The following is a 22,080-nucleotide window of genomic DNA, read 5'->3' on the forward strand; positions in this document are numbered from 1 at the left end:
CAATGACTCGCGAAGATTTCGTTTAAGAGGCGAGTCTCCTGTATTCGATCGCGTCTGCAGCGGTCCACCAAAGTACTCGAAAACTTATCACAGATTATTATGTCATCCGTACCACGTAATAATTGTGCCAAGTTCCTAACTTCGTTTATTTGAAGTTTCAAGACGCATTGGAGCGTAAAATTTGTACAATATACAAAAATATATAAAATATTCAAAAATAATATATTGGGTTGGCAACTAAGTGATTGCGGATCCATGCATTACCACCTAATGACAAAATCCTAACTCCAATACTCGTTTTAACTTTTAATACAATTTACTTATAGTTCTCAATGGGAATTGATTGTAAATTGTCTATCAAATAAAAATAAAAAAAAACGTTTAGTAGGTAAGGCAAGCCCGTATTTAAATTCTGTTTCTTTAATCGAGTCCGTAAAGATGTAAATCTGCGTAAAAACCCGCAATTTACTCGTAACGACGTTAATAAAATTTCAACGTTCCGTATAACGAAAGATATATTTTTTCAAGAAGATTTCAATAAGCCTTCGAACGAATACTTTTCCGAGCGACTGTTTACGAGCGGCTCGAACGATCTGGTTAATCGATCTTAGACAACCCTTTTGGAAAACGGGATGTGTATGGAAACCGATAAATACGCGCCGAGTACAATGGAACAGGCGGCGTCACCAGGCGAATTCCCGAGACGCGAGAACCGACCGCTTCGTCGTTCGATTTATCGTCTTTGTGCCTGCGGATTTGAAAAACGCCACTGCGCCAATAACGCCGCCACCGTAAAAATGCCATGAACAATACTGGGACGCGATCTAGTTGACACGTTTCCGCCGGAAACGCACGGATGTAACGGTTCCGTCGTTGCGTGACTACTTTCACCCCTGCGTTCACTACGAAGCTCATTTTCTATCTTCGTTTCGATACGTAACAAGCTTTTCTACTTTACTACAGCGTATATAGATTAATCAAACACGAAAGAAAGAGTAGCGTATAATCAAATACACTTGAATTTTGTACGAGTTCCATTTATTTCAACGAAATTTCAACTAGTGCTTGACGACATGGATCTCTGTTCGTTGAATTTATTTGTCCGATTTATTTATCTATTCGATCGAATATAAACTATATGTCCCCGGAAGCCCGTGTAAACGAAGTTCTATTTGAATTTATGACAGTAAAAGCTAACGTATTTGTCAGATGTTTCTGATTTAGAAACGAGTCCAAAAGCGATACATGTCATTTGAATTATTCTTACTTATTGATGTTTATTATAACATATTTAGTTATTATTTATAAGGTAAGCAAATACGCTCCGAAAAATGAACCAACAAAGTTATAAACGCGTCAGATGGTTGAAGAAAATTGGCACGTTAAAGATACTTGAATCTGTTAGTCAGCTAACGATGCAAGATGTTCGCGTTATTATTTCTCAGCGATCTTTTCGTAAATGATCGTTCACTACGGATATCTTTATTTTTCAGCAGTACAAATTGAACAGACAAAATAAAGTAGAAATTCAAAAACTAATTTTTGAGCGACGCTGTATATCAGAATAATCGATACAGAATATGTATTTCCGTATAGATATCGTTCTACCTACAAACAATACAATTTCCATTCCTGTCTTCGGGAAGTTCCACTCCACTACGATACTCTCGTTCGATCAGCATCTTCCATAACTGCTCGAACTGTTCTTCATACATCGACGAAACAACTTCTCTCAGTTCGCATGACATCTGTGTCACAGACTTAAGTCGGCGAGACTATCAGCGCATAGTAAGAACGTTGGTAATGTCCTCCTTGCAACGCATAATTGCGCCTTAATAGAATGAACGGCCTACTAGAGACCCAATGAGTCGACTGGTGGAACCTGAGAGTGGCGATAAAACGACGTTGAACGAGGTACGGTTCGTCGCAATGATCGACTTTTCGATTTACGACGACAAACCCAACGAATCATGAGATACTTGCTCGTAATGTCGAGCGATCGTTATAAGGAACGTCGTTTTGTCTAACGTCACGTACTAATGAAAACACGATGGAAATGCCAAGGGTCGCAAATACGACAGCTAATATTCGTGAACGTTTGAAACTTAACATTTTCAAGCATTTACGATAAACTGTTATTGCAAGCATCGATTTCAAATAAGAGAATATTATACAGGGTGGTTGGTAACTGGTGGTACAAGCGGAAAGGGGGTGATTCTACGCGAAAAAAGAAGTCGAAAATATAGAATAAACATTTTTCGTTCGAGGCTTTGTTTTCGAGAAAATCGACTTTGAATCTTCGCTCGGTACGCGTGCACTTTATCGCGTCTCGTTATAACGGATCTCACCGTAGATCGTTGTCTCGATTGAATGTAACGTCAGCAGCATATTTCGATTTCTTACAAAACAAACTACCGGAATTATTAGAAGATGTACCGCTGACAGCTAGAGGAAGTTTAATTTTTCAACAAGACGGTGCACCGCCACATTTTAGTCGTCATGTGAGAGATTTTTTAAACCAACATTACCAAGGCTGGATTGGTCGTGCTGGAACAATAGCTTGGCTCTCCTGACTTAACACCGCTTGACTTTTATTTATGGAGCCATATTACATCAATTGTCTATTCTGAAGAAATCGCAAGTTGCGAGCAATTGAAAGAAAGGATTATTGTAGCCTTTCATACTTTAAAACAATCGAATACGTTAGAAAGTGTTCATAGAAATTTAATTAGAAGAGCAGAAGTATGTGTTCGGCAGAATGGGCAACATTTTCAGCAATTTCTGTAATAATAAACTTTATGATTACTTCATATTATTTCATTATGTATTCCTAATTTTCCGTTACGGCAAAAACAAACTTAAACTGCGATAATATCCATCGAGACAACGATCTACAGTGAGATCCGTTATAACGAGACGCGATAAAGTGCACGCGTACCGAGCGAAAATTCAAAGTCGATTTTCTCGAAAACAAAGCCTCGAACGAAAAATTTTTAATCTATATTTCCGACTTCTTTTTTCGCGTACAATCACCCCTTTCCGCTTGTACCACCAGTTACCAACCATCTTGTATATCAGATATCTGATTTAAGAAAGAAAGATCACAGGTCATACGAAGGAAGATTTAAACAACAGTCTCGTCGGGAAAAATATGAACGTCGAAAATATCTACGAAATAGCACTCTTAACACTAGAACTACCGATAGTTAACCCCTTAACCTGCAACTACGGGCATAGCCCGTAGTACGATGATCGGGCCAAACCTAAATATTACAGGCATAGTCCGTAGTATATGATCGGACCAAACGTAAATCGTAAATTAAGAGGTTAACACGAAAGATCTAGCAAGATCAGTCAAGATGACTGGTCTATAAAAAATACGTAATAATAGAATATTTTTATATTTATTGATTTATTACTTTCTTACAGAAGGAATACCACGTTGTGTAGTACATTTTTGGTATTGTTAATCCATCTGGGACCATGATCCTTAACGAGGGTTGACACGTTTATAAAATTGTAGAACCAGTCATTTTCACTGGTGTGGTATATCTAGCGTTAGCATCTAGAGATCTAGAGATCGATCCGGAATTTTCCAGATAACTGATATCGTCGTATCGAATGATACGCGGTAAAAATTTGAAAAACACGTGGCAAGTTGTAGAAAACGAGGAAACTGGTTAATCGGGGTTCGATAAACGGATCGCAGGACCTTTTACACTTTGACAAGTACCAGTCATTTCGACTCGTATTAGTATAAGTAGCCTTGATACAAAATTATTTTGAGATCGAATACATAAAAAACAAAATAAAATTCATTATATTATTCTTTGAGTTATCGTTGCGAAAGTCATTACGTCATTACGGAACAAAAATATAACACGAAGTAGGAATCTTAAAATAAAATTGTAAAACCAGCCAATTTGACTGGCGTGGTAGTTTTAGCGTTAAATGTACCGAAAAATCTATCAGGCAGAATATAAATAAAATAAAATATACGAAAGAAGTTGATTAAATTGGACGTAAAGACGGAAGAAGAGACGAAATCTGGAAATAACGTAACGACGTCTAATATTCAAATTGCACGTACGTCAGATGTTTACGTTAAATCAGTGTGCAGTTTGTCTGGAACATTGAAGCAAATTTCTCGAGTATGTTTCACCGGGCTGTCCGAATGAAACAAATATCGCATGAATGTACGTATATCTACGAACGCTTCCCTTTCGAAGTTATGGCTGTTCAAAGTTGCACATCACGGGAAATGTTCTTGCACGCTCTTTGACTTTCAATAGCAGATACCTCAAAGTCCTTGTTCATGGAAGACCGGACGCCAATCTGCTAGGTATTGGTGACCGCGTTGCGGATGCTTGCATCTGATTCCGAATCTCGTCGCTGGCTATTTTCAAACATGCTCGATCATTCATGAAACGACGTTACATTACGCGAGTAGATCGACGCTAACTTCCTTCGAAGTGATGCGGATTATTCTTTTACAAAAGACCTTTTCAATCCTTTTACATTGCCGCGTGCCTTCAAAGCCCTGGCTCTGGTTCGTTTCTTATTCAGTCGTACCTTTCTATCGTTAAAATAGTCCTTAGCTTTAAAAATAAAATAGAGAGACAGTTACCAATATGCGTACTTGCGGATAAACATCTTTTTAAAAGTCGTTCGTTCGTTCGATTGACAGTGGAATCGAAAAATTCGGAAGAAGGCACAGTATCTTCGTCGTTAAGATCTCTCGCGTTCCGAATTTCAAGATATTTTCAGAGAGATCTGGAAGATATCTATTTTCAATTCTGCACAGGAAATGAATTAATATTTAAGGATTTGGCCGAGATACTCTGGCGTTACGCTGTGACACGATAATTAATATCGATTCGATTGATATTTCTAAGATATTATAGACATTATTTTCCCTTCGTTAACGGAATCATCTCTGGCAAAAGCACGAAGGATATTTCGCAAAACCAGCCGTCAATTTATCACGTTATCCGACTGCGTGAATCATTCTTTTCCCGAAACAAACATAAATCGAATAAAAACGAAATAGCTTGGAGGCTATCTAGATTCATGTATGGGAAAAGATATACCAGCAACGACGTATCTGTACATGTTCGGTTGGAAACTAACGCAGAAATAAAGGAGGAAAAAAAAACGCGTTGATCAAAGATAGGAAAATCTTTGACGAAATAAAAGCAGCAAGATAGGAACGCGGGCACGTTACCTTTATCTGACTTGTCACTTCTTAATCCGACTACGTATTACGTAGTCGCGAACGTCAATCAAATCGCCTTTTGAAGTGCAACGCTGCGGAAACTCGTCCGCAGGTAAATCTTATCGGTTCAAATTAGAAGGCAAAATCGTTGCGCAATTGCACGCGACGGTTAACTAATGCTAACTCAGCTATTAAGAAAATTGAGTAATCTAAGGGCCAAGAGAATAATCGAACGTTATTTCTACCTGCGAAATTGTTCTGCGAAAGGGGGACGATGAGAACTGTGTTTTATGGTATTTTTGCAACTTCTAATTGCAACTTCTAGTCGCTGACACCAGTAATCAAGATAAAACAGTCTATTCTAAGAAGATATCTCTCAGCCATAATCCGTTTAACTTCTTACGCTTCGTTCCTAAAGCTAGGCGCATAATTCTTGCAGATTAAAATTACAGAAAGACGTTTAAAATTGTAAAATTAATATGTTTCTATCGTTCGCAATTAGACTGTAGATATTTATGCATTCATGAAAGATTGAAAGGCGCAAAGCACAGACTAAACAAAATTAACCGCCGAAAGAGTTAATCTGAAAAAAGAGATGAAACAATTTTGTTCTCAAATAATTTCGTCTTTACAGAGATCATTTTTTTCACGCGTTATCTACTATAGCCATCGAGTAAATTAAATTTACAGAGTTTCCATTCGCCACGCGTATTGAAATATAGACGATCCTCTAAGGAACATCGCGTACGACGAAAGACACGTAGAAAGGAGACTCTTTTATGAATGGTTATCCAGGAAAAGGTAAAATAAAAGGAGGTAGATTTTCCTGTTGCCTGTGAACTACTTGAAACGAACCTTACGGCCCTCTTTGCGCATTTGTTTGAAAAGCCAGCCGACAAAGGGTGCGCTTTCACGCGCGGACCGTGCCGCTCGTTGAAAATTGCACGTACGTGCCCAAAAGGTGTCGTATTGCTTTTCCATGAACAACCACGTGTATTCCAATGCGGCAAAGTAAATAGCTGTTTTTATGAAAACACGCAGCTACGGTTAAACCCGTGCCAGCTCGAGTTACGTCGATTCGTCGTACTCTTTCACCTCCTTTTTTTCAAATACACCTGCCACTTTCGCAGCACGTGCCATGAAAAAGTTCGAGGAGATTTCTCGATGGTAACATTTTGTTTAAGAGACCTCGAATCGTTTCACGACAGAGATTCGACTCGATATCTACGATCAGCCGCGAGAACCTACGAACGCCTATCGAATTTTGTACATCCGACTTATCAAAGAAAGTAGAATCGCGGTTTGTCACTGTGTTATTTATGTAATATCGTGATTGAATATATTTACAATGAACGGATGCTACAGGTGTTAATCAGACAGAAAAACGATAGTTGGTCAACATGAACTAATCGCATCAAACGTACAATAAACAGCACAACTAAATAATTAATCAACGACTCGACTTTCATAAACGCAATCGACACTCTCTCAGCAACGCAACTCGCAATCACTGTTGACTCGTTTCTCGTCCCCTAGCAACCGCTCGTGGCCAAGATGCTCCTTTTTCCAAAACTACGTTATCGAAACGAACGCCTCGGCTCTCGCGACGTTCCACGCGGTTCACCCGCCAACTCCCAGGCCCCTCGCTCGCGATACTACATTTATATTTACACGCCGATACAATTATCATCGATGTATTTCGAAAATGAATCAGACCAATTCGAACACTCGACTCACAAAAATTGTGGGATAAATCCGCATCAGGATCTTTACGAAACTTTAAATTTTGTCAAATTCAAATTGATAAAAAGACATTATTTATGCTTACACGAGGAGATGTCAATACAATATCGATCCTACCATTTTTGTTTCACGTAGATATAACACAGCTGTAATTCATACTTGTAACGTTGTATTCTATAATCTTTTCTTTTGTCTTAGTACGCGGGTCAGAACGAATAAATTGTATTACATTTTAACAGTATGTATCTTAACGCGCTAAAAAGATTCGCGGAGCTGACGTTTTCGTCGAGAATTGCGAGTCTTAATCGCCGAAATAAATGTATAGGAACGCTTAGAATACACTTAGAATTGACATCAAAATAGTTTCAGATTTATTTAATATGTGATTCACAAGATCTTCGTCGATACACATTTGCACGCGTCTCGGCGCTCTCTTTGTCTCTCCATCTTCTATACCACACTACCCGCGGAACAGTTGCATTCATCTGCTTTACGAGATGTTGTGCACGCACATATTTCCACACACTCATACTCATATATGTGTATCACTACTACGCGGCTAATCTAGTGTAGCGCACAAAATTCATATATTCAAGAGATGGACTTAATTTTAAGAGTTTTGTGGCTGACCGTAGTTCTATGTACACGTACTCCCGTTCAAACTAAAACGATTTTTAATTTCATAGAAGATGTGATCATTCGTATCTCAACCTAGTAACTACCTAGGTAATTTAAATCATCGAGCAAATGATCAACCGGTCGCGAAGTTGCATTCGTACAACGACCAATATCGTCGATTAAAACGTCGATTAATATTCTTACTTTCTTCGAACGAATTTGAAGAAAAAATCGCGTGGAAAGAAACTTCGCACTTTGGTCATTTCTCTAGCTGCATAGGAAATCCAAGAAAAGGGGAAGGGAACTGGTTCAAGGAATAATAAGCCCGGCAAGGAATAATAAGCACGAAGACGTGAAGTTTAACGGACGATTCGTAGCGAGACCTTCCGTAGCACCGTCGAACCGAACGCTTTTCAGTTGTTGGCATCGTAAACCGACATTTTATGACACGCGCCGCTGGATTCACCACCAACTATCTACTTTCCCGACAGCTAAGCGCGTTTGTATTCGTTTGCTGTCCAACTTGCTTCGGTTTTGTCACAGCTTCATACATATTTAAATTCCGTACGACGGATCACACCCCAGGCGTCAATTTTTATCTAACGGCGGTCGTGCATCTCGTGGTTGCAACAGATTGAATTAAACCGTAGAAGTTTCTGGAAACGCAACGACAGAGATCATTTTTCTAATGAAATGCAACGAAACGAACGTCAACGAGAAACGCAGATTTATTTATGTGGGATGGTGTGACGTAAGGGAAAAACGTGGCTGATTGTTTATAAACGTTGTCAAGATATGTTAGTGTTGTCAAGGAGTGTTGTGAGCGTTACCAAGGTTTGTTAAGGGAAAAATGAGCGTGGTAATTGCTTTCAGAGTTGAATTAATCGTGGTCGAGGGAAGTTCATCGTGTTGCTGTGACGTAGAAATAATGAAAAGCGAATTCGTGAAACGCGATATTATATTCGATTTTGTGAGAGTGTAACGATATTGCGTTTATCATACTGTCTTTTCTGTTAATTTATAATATAACATTCCTACATTTATGCGAAAGAATGATTAAAGCGATTGACTCAATGCCAACGGGACAAACGTTTATCTCGTGCTATCACGTAATTTAATTTAATTTAATTTGCGAGAATTTAATATAAAAGAATTACCAAAATATTGTAAAGAATAAAGGTCTTTTTTTTACAAGGATATTCTCGATGAATCGTATTTAAAAATTGACAAAGAAGATAAACGCGGAGGATGAGCAAAGGGGATACAGGCGCAAAGATGAGACAGAGGTCCAATTAAGGGGTGTATGCACGGTGAGTCGTGAGTGGCACGAGGACATCGTTACAGCTGCAAGATCGCCATTATGCCACGACAAGGACCACCCTAACGACGCGAACCTTCGTGATTTATGGTGTAGCGAAAATGTTCCGCAGAACGCCGCGGATTATGTATCTACCAGGCTAACTTTCCCGAGATACTTTGCAAGGCTAGATTAAGAGAATAATGGGCTTGCTTTTTGTCCTGCTCTCTTCAACGAGATTAACTCTAGAGACACCGTAATATGCAACTGTTCGCGGTCCCAACGAGCTCCTCATTAACCGTCCAAAATACAGGATCGTCCGCTATCGATGAATATTCTCTGCCGGTGGTAGAACTTTCTATTTAGTCGAATAAAAGGTTGCTTAAATTTTTGTGCAACGTTCTTTGAAAATTTTCTTTAAGTTGGAAGACGTTGCTTAAAGAGGATCGGTTCGACGTTAATTACGATATCGATTTCGTTATTACGAACTTATGGCAGTTTTAGATAGCAGTCGCTTAGAACGAATCTGACTGAATCTGACCGAAGAAAGAAAAGACGTAACGATCGCCGACTATTGGTCGATTTTCCAAAACTACTCGACGTATATATCGCTGAAGTTGGAAGAAAATCGAAAAACTGTTTTCACGGTTCAATTGGCAACACGTTGCAGTCGAAAATTCGCAATTCTCCCGGCAACCGTAATACCTAGGAACGAGCTGTACGAGTTTAAAGTGACTCCGTTGGTATTTCAGGTTGCTGCGTTTAACTGCACTTGAGAGAATTATAATTTGCCCGATACGGTTTGAAATTACAGCGATTCCGCAGAACCGCCACGTGTAATAACCGAACCCGTGGTCACTTCAAACGTTGTAGTTTAATATTTAACCGTTTCCATCCCTTTATCGCTTACTCCGTTCATCAAGAAACACCCTTTCTAACTTCTGACCACCGTCGTACCTTCGAAGATACACACGTTTAACAGCAATTTCATATGTGTTATAGTTACGAGTGTGTGCGTTCAATTTTTGACGGTTTTGAACGTTAGTTTATTTTTTAACTTGATTGGGAAATTGGATTTTTCGTCGTACAGTATCGTCTAGTCTCATCTTATAAAGTCATTTTAATTGACTTCAAAATTCCCAAATCCGAAATTAAGATTCAACCCCCGTTGGAATTTAAATTTTAAATCCAACCTAAAATCAAAATTTAAATTTCAAATTTCGTTCTTAATTCGATAAACTACCGCCACCGATATCATCCTCGAACCAATATTCTGTTTAAAACCTCCCTTCGTCTTTTATTCCCTCGTTCCACAATTTACTTGTACCTTAATAAACAACAGAATAGAATCGAAATCTGCACGTGAAATTTTATTTTTAATTTCGACACGCTAATACATCAGAAAATTCTAGTTCTATAAGAACACGGTGTTTCTTGAAATTTTCCTTTTCCGTTCCAAGCTTTTCGTACAACTCGATAACACGTTCGACTTTTGCGACGACGAAGATCCAGCTTTCACCAAACGAGGATTAATTCCAAACACAGGATTCGAACTACCAAACGAAAATCAGCTTAAATAGCAGCGAACTAACTCAAAGTCCGTCTACGTAATCCCAAATTCACGCTGATAAATGATTCGAAATAAAAGAATAGAAGGTAGATCTGAATTGCAATTTTCACTTTTAACTTGAATATCTACCATCCACCAAAATAATATTCTATACAGAAACAAACGACCAATCTTTCCGAACAAACTTTCAGAACTCTCTATTATAATCTCGCGCGATTTCAAACACAAATCACAGCCAACTATTTCGAAGTAAAAGTCTGCATAAACTAAAATTCTCGTTAACGAACGACCAGAATAGAAGCTGGTTCTGCAGAGAAAGCTATTTTAAGTCGTAGAAATTCAGGTTTTGGCGAAGGTGTTAGAGTCACGCAAACAGGGTGCCAAGCGTCCATTATCTCAAATCACCGACGAAAAACGTTGAACCGATAATCGTCGGCATTGCCGTCAAATTCTCGTTACGGTTGATTAGCGAGAGAACCATCGCATGGCTGTCTCTCTATAAGCAGTGGCGTGCCGTGGCTGATTTATTGGTGACACCGAAGTCGTCGGATCAAAGGGCACATATATTCGAGAGAGCAGAGGCCTCGTCGGATAGAAATTGCAGGCCGCGATTGCTGTTCGACTCTGACAACTAACGGGCCAGCGATAGAGATACGTACACGCACGTACAAAGACACATTTACTCACCTGACACGGTGAGATGGACAGTTCTGATTAATGGCGGATGAGCACTGACTTGACACTCGTACACGCCGCCATCTCGTTCGGTAGCCGAACGCAAAAGCAACCGCCAATCATTCGGCTTCTCCAGGGCCAGCGAGAACCTAGAGTCGCTCGCGTACGTGTCCAAACCGATCGTGAGCAAGTGCAGCTCGTCGCCTCGTCTGCGAACCCACGACACCTGAAATCCAAACAGATGGAATTTTCAAAGGACGATCGAGGAGAACGAGAGGAGAGTCTAGGCTTTTAATTCGGTTTGTCGGACTTGTCGATATTGCGGTGCGGAGATCGAAGAACGCATCGATACTCTCGGTATTAGCATTGAACGTAGCGAGCATGTGTCACAGCGACCATACCCAAATCCACGTCATTTCACACTACCTGACGACGAACCTTTAGACTTTGACCTTAACTTGCACATGTCTTCTCCTTGTCCCTCAACTCCTACAAACTCAACGTATAAAAACTGCGAGCATTCGATCACGAGACCAGTCTTGGGTACCTAATTCCAGTCTTGGCCGCGATTTGAACAACTATTTTAATACTTTGTAGCTTCGCTACTTCGTTGTAATATCGTACTTTACCACTTTGGTGAATAAAAACGTATAGAAATATTAAAGGACAGTCGAATTAAGCTATTGCTCGGTTCTTCCTTTTTTATCACGAATTTTACCTGACGCATGCAACACAGCGTTAAACGTGACAGCGTTAGGTGCCATTACTACGATCGGTACTACGAATGACGTTGATAATGCGAAGAAAGCACGAAGCAATAGACAGGCGATAAGATATCGCGCGAAGGAATAAATGGCGAATCGAGATTGCATATTGCAAGAGCCTAACACGAATCTTCCACTTTGCGCTTCTTACGTAAAACAATTATCTCTGTCTGTCGCAAAGAAAGATTACGTCGCAGAATAAAATCTGCATAATTAGAAGTTGCATAATCGCGCAACCGAACGAAAGAATGAAAGAATTAATTAACGCTCAACGGGCAGAAAATCGTGTAAAGATCTTGCTCGTTCGTCGCGACACCATCGAAATCCAGTCTCTCGGAATCTGAATAAACAGAGAACGAAAGAAAGAAAAGAAGAAGCTTCGCGCCAGTCTTGTAATAAAAACGACGAGTTTGCCAACTTCGTTTTCGACGTGTATCGACGTTTTCTTCCAACCTACCTACATCGCATGAATGTATATTCCTGTGAGATTCTACACCGAAGAGACGCAGAAAGATTTCGCCTGGCGTATCAATCTCAAACACGAAAGCAAGTTATAGCAATGTAAATTTAATGTAAATCGGACGTCCTTTCCACGTAGCAACACACCGCGTGTATTCGAATTCAAATATCACGTTGCTCGGTAGGCGGCTGGCTACTCCGATCTTTCTTTCCCTTGATGCATGCCATCCGAAATAATCACCTTGCCGGGTTTCAACGCGGCTCAAAGAGAGCAAGGTGTCGCAAACAGGGCAGCAAGTACGCAGTAAAACCCCGGAGAAATGAAAACTTCGTTGACGAAACCCCGGGTGTCACGATATCAAAGCGTCCTAGATTTTATCTAAAAGCCAGGCGCAGATAAGGCCGATCTTCTTCTAGATACCGCGAACCGAGCAACGCGTAAAGAGCTCGAGGCTCTCCTTATGAAATGGATCCGAGCCTCGACCGATTGAAATTACCTCGGAAAGCGCTGTTTGGGGCCTAAGATTACTTTCAGGTACAAGGTATACAGTATTAGGTTGACCAAATAGTTTCTTTTGTTTTATAAGGAAACAATATTAGTTTTAGATTAGATTATCGAATTATGCGCGAACATAATAATAGAAATAGAACGAAATGGATGAAACAGAAATTGTTGCTCGTCTGTTATCGCCTTATGAAACGAAAGAAACTTTTCGGACAACCTGGTACATCAACCCAACCAATAGACGTTAGTTCCTTTAGAATTTTAAATTGTAAAATTTATCTTTTCGATAGAACACCTAAAATATCGCAGGCAACAAACGTTAGTTTCTTTGGAACTCGTAATATTCGGTACACAGGCTACCATCGCGGTGACACGCTCGTAAAATATGAGTTTGTTAAAATATGAAGCCAAGCGTATGATATTTAGCGTAAAATCTTCGTATTTCTATGATCCATTATAAATCGTTCAAGAATTAATCCATTATAGTTGCGGGCCAGCTGGGAGGATTCGAGAGCTCCGAGCGAAACGTCTGGCGGAAATTCCGTCGGTACAATTTAATACAGTGCTCGCAGTCGGTGTTCCGCAGTTTGATACGAAGGAGTTAAAGAATCGTTAGGCGCGGCGTGGTAGCCAGGAAAGGGATTTCGAGGCGCTGCACCGGCCTCGCCTGCTCGAGACGCAAAGGACAGACTGAACGGACGCCTATGGTCATTTGTCATTATTATAAAAGGCTGAGCAGTGAATAATTACATCTTAGGAAACTCGCTGTCCAACTACGCGCGTTTATTCCCATTTCTATTCACACGCTCTGTCCCTCCGGCGATTAATACTCGCGAGGAATTGTTAAATTGAAATCCGATGTTCTGTTTTGCGATTCTTTAGCCCGCTAAGTGAAAAGTTCGCTTGATAAAGCGGCAAGACTTTGATCGTAAACAGGGAAACATGGAGAGACAGGAGGATTCGCGGCAAGTTTCACGGGCGAATCGAAAGCTTCGATAACGGGACACAACCTGTTAACCTTTCTATCGTTGCAATTCGATCGAGAAACGTTGCAATCGATTCGGAAGCTTCGCGAAACTACATCTATGAGATTTTAATTCAACGATCGACAGAGAAATCGATACTAAAACAGCTTTGGAAATGAAACAAATTATTTAAAAGCAATACAGAAATTATAACCGAAAGGAAAATGTCGATTCCTTGTAACGATTATTCGAAATAAAAGTCCTACTCGTGTCTTTTTATAAATTCGTAAAGCGATGGAACGATACGAGATCGAACGAGTAGAATAAGACCAGATCACGATCACACGACATAGACTACTTGGTATTCTTTCGTAGTAACGCTTCTTCGTGCCTTTGATAGTGAAAGCTCGATATTTTGTTCGTTTCAATTTATATTGGATTGATTAAAAGAAAAAATAGAGCAAGCATCGGAGATCGATAATGCATCTACGAATATCAATATTTATCTTCCGTATTGCAACATTGAAAACGAAGCAATGAAACTAGTCAAAAAAATTCATCGCGTCGGATGTCACGCGTCGCTCAATTATTTTCACTTTGTCGATTGATTGGAAATTATTATTTCAAAACTGGAAGAAACGTGGCCTGTTTTCTCGGTAACGAAATAAAAGTACCGCTCAACCATTCGAAACACGAGGATCGTAATTTTTATTTGGAGAGATAATTTTAAAACAAGCGAATAAATGTAAATTTTATCGTCTTTGCGAGACATTTCTTAATGAAGACATACTTTCTTTAGAAGATTCGTTAATTCCTTCGTATTAATTAGATATGCACCTTTTTCGATCGATGATATTTTATAACTGTTCTACAAGGAGAAAATGGTCTCTTTTAATTAAGACAGTAACGAGTGAATACAGATACTTCTCATGCTCATTAAATTTTTCTGTCTTTGAACGAGGCCAAGACCGAATGTACGAAGAAATTAACTTTTGTTAATTGCAAAGAAAAAAGAGAGTTAAAACGGCTGGCATTGATTTGCCGCTTCATTTTAATAAATATTTCGTGTAAAGAGTATTGTACATATGAATAATTGCTTTCGCGATTAATAACGAATTCGCATGTTACGATCTCGTTGCGAGCAGCAAGGAAAGAGAAAACTTGATCGATCAAAATTAATCAGGTTAAAAACTTTGAAACTACTCTGTGATTTCTTACTGTTGAAAAGCCTCGTAACACCTGTTCTCAGGGAAATTTGGACGCTCTGTAATTATAGTCATTCTTACATTCAAACTAGAGGCAGAACTTCAACTTTGTTCGTCGATGAAGAATCTTTATTGTTATTGCGCTAATTAGACCGAATTTTTTGAAATAATAAACGGAAGAAGAAGTTTTAGTTTCGCAAAGTAGTCTGTGTCGTCTGATCCTAATTCTCTATATTCTATTTATCTATTGACTATTTCACTGATTCAATAAAATATTAAAATATTAACCGTCTACTTGAAGTCGTCGTTATGTGAATACGTGTGCATATTATCGGGTTGTCGTTTCGTTGCTCGATAAATAAATAATCGGCGTATTTTACGCAAAACAAATTTACTTTAGAATAATATCCAGAGGGAAACTACAAATTTTATTGTTTCTCGAACATCAGCTACGTTTGGAAGAATATCTTTCTTGCATCGTCTCGAATTATTCTTCAAAGATAAAGAACTATTTACGTAAAAATGTATCTTTCATATTTGTTCCTCTCTTTTATTATTTCATATACAGGGTGGTTGGTAACTGGTGGTACAAGCGGAAAGGTGGTGATTCTACGCGAGAAAAGTCGAAAATTTGAATAAAAATTTAAAAATTTTAAAATTTTAAAAATTTAAAAATTTTAAAAATTTAAAAATTTTAAAAATTTAAAAATTTTTTAAATTTAAAAATCTTTTAAATTAAAAAAATAACGTCAATCGAGACAACGATCTACAGTGAGATCCGTTATAACGAGACGCGATAAAGTGCACGCGTACCGAGCGACAATTCAAAGTCGATTTTCTCGAAAACAAAGCCTCGAACGAAAAATTTTTATTCTATATTTTCGACTTCTTTTTTCGCGTAGAATCACCCCCTTTCCGCTTGTACCACCAGTTACCAACCACCCTGTATATAAATACCACGTGTTAAAGATGGATTATTTCGAATATTATGCTTAGCGCATTTCTAACGATACAAAATATATAGCAATGAAAGGCATCGTATCTCACACAAACTAAATTGTGCAGCACAAGGTTTCTTCGAAAGAATAACTCGACGATTCCTTGAAAAACTGTTGAAGTGGATCCCACTTCAAGGAAAACTCCACATCTTCTCTAAAGTTTAATTTTCTTAGTTCTCGAAGCTATCGAGTATCGTTTAGCGCTAAATCGATTTGAAGGGTCTCTCAGCCTCATAGTTTCCTAGGAACAAATAATGCAACGTGGTACAGACAGGCCAGTTTTCCGTAATTTTTAGGCCCATGACTTGGAAGTTCTTTGGTAAAGTAACGCTGTCAGCGTGAGGATCTGGACTAGCATACACATCCTACTTATACTTAAACTTGCCTAAATATATTTTTCTATTCTACATTCATCCACGCATTTCCTCCCTCTCTCTCTCTCTCTCTCTCTCTCTCTCTATTACGAGATAAAACCTTAACAAAAACAAAGATAAAAACACGAGATAAATCAACGACGGCAATGAGACAAAGACTGTCTCGTTTTCACTCTCGTTGAACAAAGACTCGCTAAGCAAAGAAGAGGGTCGTTGATATTAGACGCGAAAGAAACAACAGAGAAGAAAAGAGTGTGGAACGATAGGACGGCGACACGTAGTGCGCTGCAGCTCCCGATAACAAGGCGTAATAATGTTTGCCTGTCGCTGCAGTGTCCGAGATAAATCGTCGTTCGTCGAATCAGCAGTTTAAAATACGAGATAGACGGGAAAGGTGAACGTACCTCGCGTACTCGACAGACCAGCCAACGATCAGCTAAGGAGGATACAGAGATCCGATAAAACTCGATACTCTAGCTGAAATTGGAGCGAATCGATCGTATCGATCATCGACGCGCTTATAAGCGGGACGAGGCCTGTCTCTGGAAATGAGTAGTAGCCTCACGTGTGCCGATCGAACCAGAAAAAAAGAGAAAAGAATTGTATGGAATTTCCACGCGTGCCACTGCACCACTTTTCTGAATACGTTATGCGTGTCGTACGAGACATTCCGTAATTTTTCACAAAAAGAAACCGCTATTTCTATCGTGAAACTCGCAAGTAAAATAACGCAACCCTGAAGTAACGCAGCTTTCGGAATCATTGAAAGACGAGATGGCTGAGGAGATTCAATTCCGTATTTTTCCACAATAGGAAAATTTCCGGAGAACACGAGGAACGAGAGAAACCGGAATCACGGCCATTTCTCTTCAAGCTTGCGGGATTCGGTTCGAGTCACTCGAAGGTCCTGGGACGCAATCTGGACAATTCAGATGTCAAAGGACCGTAGACGGAGCAAATCAGGGTTAAGAGACCAGACACGGACAACGGTTAGAGGCACTCCACTCGGACTAGCCTGCGATCCGCGAAATTTCATAGTCATGACCTCGCAGCCAACCGATATAAGCTTAGCCATTTTAAGGATCATAAGTCAGACGAACTGAGACCACTTTCGGGTACAATAAATTACAACTTCTCCATCGAACATATTTTACTTTAGCACCGTTGTTTGATCGTTTACGCTATTAACGTATCGCGTTGACACAATTTTTTAACACGTTGGCTACCGCGCGAGTTTGATATATTTTACGCCGAACAGATTGAAAAATTCATTTCTGCAAAATAATATATTATATTTGCGCGCTTTTTTTCGACGATGTTAGCTGAATCGTTCGCATTGTTGAGAATTGTTTACTCCGTGAAATTTATCTCACGTTAGTCGTTCTAAACAATTCTTTAATCTATTTTTAATTTTTATCCTGTTAATACAAGGTGCGTCTTACAGCTTGGATTTTGAGAGGCTCGTCTGAAAATCGTTATATTCGATCTACGTATATTTCCAACCATGAATTTCATAATAGAATCTTAGCTATTCGATCTGTGTGGAAATTTCAACGGGGCTCGAACTCTCAACCGACCTTCTCCATCTACTCTTTTTTTATTTTTAGCAGATTGCGAAAATAATTAATAGGTCAGCGATGCCGTGCATGTACGAGCAATTACGAAAGTGTAAGGTCAAGACGCGTGTGGTAGTCCGCTCGCATATATGCATATCGGAGCGTGCAGCTGCAGCCTGCTGCCATAAGCTGGAACCCAGCATCCGACCGTGAATATAATAGCTGAGTAACGTTATCTCTCGCTTCATAATTTAACCTGCCCCTCCCTCAGGAAGGAGAAACCGTTCGAAACGAATTACGCGTTCCGATCGTTGCACGCTCGCGCAAAAATTCGAACGATCTTATCGATCAGACGTGCGACGACTATTCACCGTAAAGTTGCGTACGATTATCGAGACACGTGTAGAAAAATTAAGTTTCAAAAATTGGATATCGGATTGTTCGAGAAATTCGTATCGCTTTTAATATGAACTGTCATCTGTAATAAGAATACCGGATAACATTTTTTTCGTTAAGATATTAGCGCAAGTATTTTTAATAAAACAATATTAAACCTTATATGTTTGAGATATATAGTCTCATTATTATTATTTATTACGGTTTTCACGAAACTGATAAACACGTGAAATGAATTACTTTAGATGCTTGTAAGGTCTATTTAAAGATATTCATTATCGAGGAAAGCGAATTATTTTTGAAACAAAAGACTCGTGACGTTATAGATGGAATAATATTATAATCGTGGTTAAATATTTCTGAACTTTTGCTAGGAATTTTTCCAACAGCCGTAGACGGAGAAGGATCGTTAAACGCGTACGTGTTGAGATTTCTTGGTTTCTTGAAATTTCCGAAATCTAAGGAAGTGGTGAAATCTTAGAACGCAGCGGTGTAAAAATATTTTTATCTAACGATACTCGTAATCGCGAACGATCCGAGCCAATTTCGAATTTTCCGAAACTTTCCAATTAAATTTAACGCCAGTTTAACGCCATTTATGTACCAGCATCGTAGATAATATCAAAATCGTTTTACAAAGTCCCATATACATTAAATGGAATATGAATATTTCATAAAACCGCCGAGTTTGAAAAATTTCAGGCCAGAAATAAAAACTTTCACAAAATAATTCACTGTACTTTTCGAAACTACACCGTTACTAATTAACATTTTAGCGGTAGAATAAAATTTCATACCTCTAATTAGATAAACATTTCCAAAGCTACTTTGCTTTTTTATCAACAACGAAATAAAATTTCAAGAATAGGAAAGAATAACGTAATTTGTGTAAATTATTCGTCATCGATGATATATTTATCTTATCGTTATTGACAATTTTCTATTTACATGCTAGCAGAAAATTTACCAGCATAATTTCGAAATTCGTAACGAACGATTACTACCGTGCGGATCATTTCGAGGGTTGATGGCCCATTGTGTCGAGGTAAGGATTAATACTTTAACATCGTAATAAAGCTCATCTGATATTAAGTTTATAACAGCGAATATTACTCGTTGATCTTAACTATAAGAGCAAACACTGGTCCCATTAGAGGGGAACCTTCGCCGTATACTTTTCTTTCTGTCAAAAAGAAAGATGTTCTTCCTATGTTACTGTTCAACTTTTTCCAGATAAATAGAAATTACGAGAAAAGTCAAAAGTCCAGCAATAACTACGATATTTCCTTCTTTTCCTTTTTTTCTTTTTTTCTTTTTTCTTTTTTTTGCAATCCAGTGCAGTTCGCTGTTGACGAAGTTGACCATATTTCAAATACACCGCCTCCACTCTCTTTATTACTGAGTTGCAACCCAGGATTTACCGTCCCGATATGTCTGTGTCTTTCCTAAACGATCAAAATCGATTTTTATAAAGTCGATACTTCTTCTGGTGACTCGGACACCAAGCAATTTCAATCTCTGACGAAGTTGATAAAAAACAAATGATTAATTCACCTATCGATGAAAAATGAAAGAAACGCGTAGCATGAATCGATATCGTTAAAGGATCAAATACAGTGGTCCACGAAGGTATTTCGACACCAATCACGGCAAATTTATATATTTTGATCGAGTGTCGATATATTCGATGATCGAACTACTTAGATACTTTCGTGATCTCCATTGCAAAATATACGTACACTCGCGCTAATTGTAATTTCTATACGCATTTTCAAATTCCTCTCAAACTTTACCAACGTAATCGCGATAATCGGCTCTCGTTGCAGCGCTAATGAAATTTCACAACGTGAAAGTATAACACGGATAACGTAAGTGTTCGAACACAATCTGCTAGAGTGAAATCTTTTCCTCCTTCGATACGGCTACTGTGCGCGAGGAAGTCGAAAAATGTTAATACACTTCGAACTCCGTGTGATTTATACGAAGGAGGATTGGCGTGAGAAAAGTTGTATCCTGGTGTACGTTTATCGAGACTGTCGATCAGGACGACGGTATAATTTTACCATAAGCTAAGCGAGTCCGCGTCGAGCCGAGTTCCGTAAATTGTTTAACTTTACACGTTCTCCCAGGGCGAGTGCTTGCACTCCGCCGTCTTATATTCCAGGCCAGGCGATATGGAGCTCGTATGATCAAATTTTTCCAACACCAACACCAACACGACCCTACAACGTTAACAGGCAGAAGAAGAAAAAATTCACTCGCACGCCCCTGGTAATAACGACCACGATTTCATTAGACCAGAGTGCTCTAGACATCCGACAACGTTCAGATTTCCGACTCAGATCGAAAGGATGATAGCCACGTGTTTTTGCCATTGGGGCTGCTCGCGTTGATCGAAGTTACGTTGCGAGTGCGAACTTTCGAAATATGTAAATGAAGCTTTCAAAGAATTCTTTTCGTTTGAATTTAAAGTTGGTGGTTTTTAATTACTTTGCTTCGGAGAGTTTACGCGATCATTTTTACGATTAAAATTTTCGAGAGGTTTTTTCGTAGATTGGAGATATTCCTGTGAAATAATTACTCGTGAAATATTCAGCGATATCTTTATACGTTTGATCAAAGATTCGATATTAATCGCTACTACTGCGCACGGATTTATGAAAATCCATACATTTATGAATGCAATTAAATGGAACTAAATGCAATTAAATAGAGATTCGTTTCGCATACTAAATGTTAGAACGAATACTTCAATTTGCATATTTCCATCTTCTCTACGTTTTACCACTTTTAAATTCTCCATAAACGTGGAAAATTGTACGATCTTCTAATCACCGTCGAATTATTTCAATTGTTTATCGAATATTACGTTTATAACGATATTCATTTGTATAGATTAAGTGGATCGAGATGTATTTTATCGTTTCGAACATTTGATTGATAGTTTTTATGATAGAAAGATGGAGATAAGTTTCGTACAACGAACCTATGAAGTTGTAACGAAGCCGCGGGATCGAGTAACAGTTCGGATACAGACCGCCTTAAGGCACTGCCACCTCACTGCAAACTCTCGAGAAGATTAGGTAAGGCAGTTAGGACTTACGATAATCACAACGTGGTAACCTAAAATATACTTTCGTTTGACTTTGAGATATTCGGAACCGTGAAGATTTATTTACAGCGAGATATAATCAGCCAGATTACATCGAATCATAGTGATCCTGTGTTCATTCTCAAATACCTAATTAACAAAGAAACGACGTAAAATACTTTTTGTCGAAGTAACTACTTCAAGAAAAACTCTACATCTTTATTTATGTATATCCGTGACCTGGAGACTGCTATTACCCGGAAATATCCTCGATAATTATTGTACCCTTGAATATACATTATGTTTTGGGTTGCAAGGTCTAAGAACAAAGGAACTAATAAACAGATTTCTATTTATGTTCTTTGTAGCCTTTAGCTAAAGCTATAAGCTTAACTTTTTTGATAATGTCCTTTTGCTGTAAATATACGAACGTGCTTCCTATCATTCCATTGTCTGTTGTCTACTAACACTAAGAGAGTAAGGATCTGAAGCAGCATAAACTTACACTTAAACCTTTAATTATTTCAATATACTTTTCTCTTACAAATTCATCCACTCGTTCTTCGATCAGTCAATCTCAATCTTAACACTTTTAAACAGATGCAAGTCTACTTCAGTGTTATATTTAGATGCCGCAACTTATACAAAC

General features: G+C 38.7%; 1 protein-coding gene across 1 annotated transcript in view; it reads right to left on the reverse strand.

The window, feature by feature from the left end:
* Window positions 1-22,080, reverse strand: part of LOC126864130 (peroxidasin-like) — a 352,730-nt gene that overhangs the window by 213,471 nt on the left and 117,179 nt on the right. Inside the window, exon 6 of the mRNA XM_050615123.1 lies at window positions 11,131-11,344. Within this exon, the coding sequence (XP_050471080.1) occupies window positions 11,131-11,344 (214 nt within the window). The remainder of the gene's footprint in view (window positions 1-11,130; window positions 11,345-22,080) is intronic.

Source organism: Bombus huntii, chromosome 3 (assembly GCF_024542735.1).
Source record: "Bombus huntii isolate Logan2020A chromosome 3, iyBomHunt1.1, whole genome shotgun sequence".
Taxonomy (NCBI): domain Eukaryota; kingdom Metazoa; phylum Arthropoda; class Insecta; order Hymenoptera; family Apidae; genus Bombus; species Bombus huntii.